Raw genomic sequence first — 5,726 nt, forward strand, 5'->3', positions numbered from 1 at the left:
CCAATCTAAGTAAAGTAATGTAATTAAGAATATCTAAATACATGGACATTGCCTAAATTGCTGTATGGTAATAATAATGCATTTATTTTGTACATTGGTTTCTTGCATCATACAACACAATACAATGCAATTTAAAGTCACCTAGTCACCATGGTGTTACAGACCAAGGTAAAATTAATGAATTAATGTCAAGCCCTTCATAATGTAAAAACGTTTTTTAAAAGCCCCTCCACCTAACCCAGGGTCCTGTATTCCCTGTCAGCCCAGCAGGCCTCTCTCATACCCCTACCCCTACCCCTACCCATGCCCATTGCCCCCGGGCCTGAGAAGGCAGCCTTAGGCAACCCTTCCCTACAAAACCAAACGAGATGCTGAGCTACATGCTGAATGATGGCATGTCATATCTTTCTGTCCATCATGGGAGGTCACGATATCTTCATGTGACAGCTACAGATCAGACTGTGGAAGAAAGGAGATATGTGTGGAAAGAGTGAAGGAAAGCGAGGATAATAACAGAATACGATCACTCAAAACATTTTTTTTTGATCAGACTTTTAATTGGACTTTTAAGTTCACATAAATAACATTACTTCATATATTTTTTGTATATTATACAATTTTATATAATATATATCCCCCGATGATGTACATAATTGTCTTTCTACAAGTCAGATATCGATTGAAACAGAAGCGCTACGTTGATGTTGTTGTGCTGAACACAGTTGTTGTTTGATCCACATATCAATGGGGAGAAGTAAAGAGAGATTTTTCTACACTTTGTAAAAAATAATTCCTTCCGAAACACAACAGAAATGCAAAATAATGATCTATTCCATCATGTCTAGAAGGTTCTGTATACTTACTGAACTACAAAGATAGTGAATTATTCTCAGTATGTTTATTGATCCGGTAGTAGTAGCACAAAGCACAGCAAAACTACCTGAATGATATGCATGAACACAGATGTCTCAATAAAGTTGTATATTTCAAATAGACATTTTGTTATTAATCTGTTTCTATAAAACGTCCATGAGATACACAGACTGTATGGACCAAGTAGATCAGAGACACGTTATCATGCATGCGGTAGGTAAACCCCCAAGTCAAATGCACTTCTTGTACAATTGAATTGAGCTTGTCAGTTGTAGCTCAGAAATCAATAGCCAGCTTCCTTCCACCTCTTGTTTACTTCACCTTGATCAGCTTTCTGAGAATTCAAAAAATGTTAACATTCACAAAATCTGCTGCTCGACTAAAGAAAAAAGAACAACCTCTTTATCCAGCTTTGTGACCTCTCGTATCGCCTTTAATAGCGCCATAAAACCGATGTTATGTCTTATGTAGCTGTTATAAAGGCTTTATGAATGCATACATACAAGGTGTCTACAGTGAAGTGTTTCCCACCTGTTATAATCAAAGCACTGTTACCTAAAAGACCTCTGACCTCTTGTGTCCAGTATTCAGCTAGCTCTTTAAAACAGAAGACCCTGGTCATGTGACTGAATCGTTGTCGTCTTAGGTCTATAACGGTACTCCTGGCTCACCGGCAGTTAGAGATACAGATCCATTCATATATCTCCAACTCTCACTCTGCCAAGTAGAAATCTGCCAGATTGGGTAGTTTGTGCTTTCAATTAAAAACAGGAACTTAAAAACAAACAAAAGCAACAGGAAACAGGAAATGGAAAACTAACGTTGGATTGAATGGTACTCTATTCCCCACATAGAGCATTATTTTCGACTTTCAAAAGATGGGTGCCATTTGGGTACACAGTGTAAATCCACGGATGAGTGGAGTGAGATGGAACCACAGCCATCAGGACGGTGGCATTACCAGTAGTACGAGTCTGTCCGTTCCCAATATCTTCACTACTAAGTTTAATTCACTGTAAAAAATAAAGCATCCGTTTTGTTTTCGGTAAGTAACAGTTAGTATGTCAATTATTTCGTTCTGCCAAGTTCATCCCTTTTCCTGGTACACATTCCTGGTTATGTTTCACCTGCCTGCATAACAATATGCTATTGATTGTCTTGATCAGACCCACTATGTATTCAATCCCTGAATATCAATCAGAGGAAATTCATATTTATAATCTACACCACCAACTCATAAAAAGCAGGCCCAAATAAATATAGGATTATGTAACGCGTAACATAGATTTGATTTGAATGGTCTTCTCTTCTTCATATCTGGTTAATATGTCATTTTCTGTGACTGAAAATCAGATGATTTCTATAAGAAAATAACAGGTCTTCATTGTCTTGGGACTTTATACAAAGGAACAAACTATAAGAACACACCTCTCTGTAGTAAAGGTAAACCTCGACCAGTGATTGGACGTGAGGGGGAGGTGGTGGAGCTCCGTGGTGACAGTGAGGGATTCTATTGGTCAGGGGTCACGGAGTGCCTCATGATAACCAGGAAATGAACCAGTAAAAGGTTAAGGAGATAAGAGTTTATATAGAATAACCTGTGAACCAGAGGTTTAAAGTGGGATCCCATAACGCAGCATGCTTTTCGACAGAACCAAACCAAATAAAACATGAGGTGTGAACCAATCACATAGGAAATACATATCATGCTATAACATCAAAACCGATAGTAAATCAAATGGTTTTAACCGTTTCCTCCCTGAATATTCAACTTTGTGAACTTTTTTTCTCTGTCAGTTTTGTCAATTTTTACTGTGTTTAGAGTCGCATAAACATCATAATCATATCCGTTTTCTATACAATATAAATTCACTATGCTTTCTAGAGGAAGAACAATGCTGCCCAAATTCATTTTCTGTCTTTTTTTTTTTTTTTACACACTAGGGAAATAAATGTAACTCTAAAAAGCAACTTATTATTCATGAATAATTAACATTCTCTAATCAATCATGATTAATAAAGTTTCTTATAATACAAGACTAGTAGTCACATAATGCAGGTCAAGCTTCTGTGATGATTTGTAAATATCATAAACAACAAAACACATCCTCACACTGAGACAAGTAGTAGGCATTGTAACTGAAACCATCCACGACGAGAAAGGAGAGCTGGGGAAAATGAGGAAGGAGGAAGCAGAGGATGAGGAAGATTCTACCCCGTTGGCCCACAAACCCAGGAAGTAAGTGAGTCAAACCCAGCCCAGTCCTGTGAGTCCAGTCCAAGCCCTCATCGGTCTCCGTGACAACGACCCCAATCTCAGCCGTCTCTGTGACAACAGGCCGAGTCGCAGCCCCCAGTCCCGGTCTCAGTGACAGCCCTTCATACCCGACACGTAGGGTGACTCCTGCTGGCGACACAGGGTCGTCATCCCCTCCTGGTGTTCCTCAGGGCAGTCCACAAAGTCCGGCACAGGAAGCCCCGACAGGATCATCACCGACTTGTTCCAGATCATGAAGGTGGGCGCCACGGGGAGCAGGAAGCTGACCTCGAAGGTGTGCAGATGTTGGGAGTTCATGGCGTCGTAGAAGGACAGGGAGTTGTTGTCGTAGTCCAGAAGGACTCCCAGACGTCTGAGCTGGTGGCTGGCCTCCACCAGCATCTCCTTGCCATTGTGACGCACCATGAAGTTGTTGTTACAGCGAGAAAACACCCAGGAGGAGGAGTTCTTACCACTCCACTCGTTCTTAGGGGCTGACTTGTAAGCCACGCCCACAGCGTACCTGTCAGAGGGGTTTACAGAGCGTTAGGAAGGGGCCAGGCATTGACTGAGGTTTGGAACGTTAAGTGAAAACTATAAGTATCTCACGCCTTTTGTCACTATTGTAGAGAAGAAATCAAAAGTGTAGAAAATACATTGTAGAATTGTTCCTATTTTGTATCGATAAAATATTATTCCACTACGATAGTGGATATTAAATGATCGATGGAGGTGAATAAAGTGTTTCTACATGAAGCTGTGAACAGTATTATCAAAAAGCCAACTCACCAGGTGGAGGCGCCCAGCAGCACCTCCCAGTAATGACAGCCGCTGTCCATGAAGACGGATCCCGCTGCTCCGTACGAACCCGTGCTGCTGAAACGTTCTGGAGTGTGGCTCTTCTTCAGGGAGCTCTCATCTTTCTCCATGGTCAGGCAGTCGTTGGACAGACGCAGCTTCTTGTGGGCCGTCTTCGGGTCAAGCTTAAAAGGCTGACCTGAGGTGGAGAGATTGGAGGAGAGCCGTTTAGCTTCACAGAGGTTCTCTAGGTTTAGCACTTCATTTGCCATCAGCAGCAGAAGACAGACAGGTGGGACTATCGGCGTCAAGTGTCTGAGATGAACATCAAAACTATATTGTGAATAATGCTGTGAGTTTTATGACGGAGAACATACCATTTACACATCTCTAACAAGACCCTTGGCCTTGGACAACCTGACATTTATCTCTGACACCTCCCGTCTCCTTCTCCTTCTCCTCCTCGTCTTACTGGGCTTTAATGAGCAACAATGAAGCTCCCTGCATCTCCTCCATTCTCTCTCTCCTCCCTCCCTGCCTGCCCAATAATCTCCTTTTCAGAGTGAGTGTTACTGCGGACGGATATGAGATGCTTTGGCACTGTGCTTCTGGAAGCCAATTACATGAAAAGATTCTCTGCTTTTGATCTGCTTATCGCTGCGAGCGCAGACATGTTCAAACACACACACTGGCTCTGTCACACATTTCCTGGGGATTGTTGGTCTAGCTGGCTGGCTGGCCGCTGAGGAGAGGAGAGGAGGGGACTGTTGGTCTGGCTGGCTGGCTGGCCGGCTGGCTGGCTGAGGAGAGGAGAGGAGGGGACTGTTGGTCTGGCTGGCTGGCTGGCCGGCTGGCTGAGGAGAGGAGAGGAGGGGACTGTTGGTCTGGCTGGCTGACTGGCCGGCTGGCTGAGGAGAGGAGAGGAGGGGACTGTTGGTCTGGCTGGCTGGCTGGCTAGCTGAGGAGAGGAGGGGACTGAAGCCGCTGCACGTGACGGGTTGACAGAGGACAAACGCACACACAGGCGGGTACAATGACGCACACACACACATGTGACAATCAAGAAACCAGAAACAAGTCATCACACACACACTCACAGCATCTCTCTCATTACCAGTGTATTCCTACAGGGGCCCAGGACACACACACACTCACAGCATCTCTCTCATTACCAGTGTATTCCTACAGGGGCCCGGGACACACACACACACACACACAGCATCTCTCATTACCAGTGAATTCCTACAGGGGCCCGGGACACAGACACTCACAGCATCTCTCTCATTACCAGTGTATTCCTACAGGGGCCCGGGACACAGACACTCACAGCATCTCTCTCATTACCAGTGTCACCCTATTCACTATATACCTTTGAACCCAATGGGCCCTGGTCAATGGGCCCTGGTCTACGGGCCCTGGTCTACGGGCCCTGGTCAATGTGCCCTGGTCAATGAGCCCTGGTCAATGGGCCCTGGTCAATGGGCCCTGGTCTATGGGCCCAGGTCAATGGGCCCTGGTCTATGGGCCCTGGTCTATGGGCCCTGGTCAATGGGCCCTGGTCTATGGGCCCAGGTCAATGGGCCCTGGTCTATGTGCCCTGGTCTATGGGCCCTGGTCAATGGGCCCTGGTCTATGGGCCCTGGTCAATGGGCCCTGGTCTATGGGCCCAGGTCAATGGGCCCTGGTCTATGGGCCCTGGTCAATGGGCCCTGGTCTATGGGCCCAGGTCTATGGGCCCTGGTCAATGGTCTAATAATTAATACAATAATTAATCCAACTATTTGAGATACAGAGATTG

At 44.9% G+C, this 5,726-nt stretch overlaps 1 protein-coding gene across 1 annotated transcript in view; it reads right to left on the reverse strand.

The window, feature by feature from the left end:
- Window positions 1-535: 535 nt before the first annotated feature.
- The window catches only part of LOC118373296 (probable E3 ubiquitin-protein ligase MID2), a 175,857-nt gene continuing 170,666 nt past the window's right edge, over window positions 536-5,726 (reverse strand). The window contains 2 exon segments of the mRNA XM_052517360.1: window positions 536-3,653; window positions 3,920-4,127. Coding sequence (XP_052373320.1) covers window positions 3,239-3,653; window positions 3,920-4,127 — 623 coding nt within the window. The 3' untranslated portion in view covers window positions 536-3,238.

The sequence above is a fragment of the Oncorhynchus keta genome, chromosome 4 (genome assembly GCF_023373465.1).
Source record: "Oncorhynchus keta strain PuntledgeMale-10-30-2019 chromosome 4, Oket_V2, whole genome shotgun sequence".
NCBI lineage: Eukaryota > Metazoa > Chordata > Actinopteri > Salmoniformes > Salmonidae > Oncorhynchus > Oncorhynchus keta.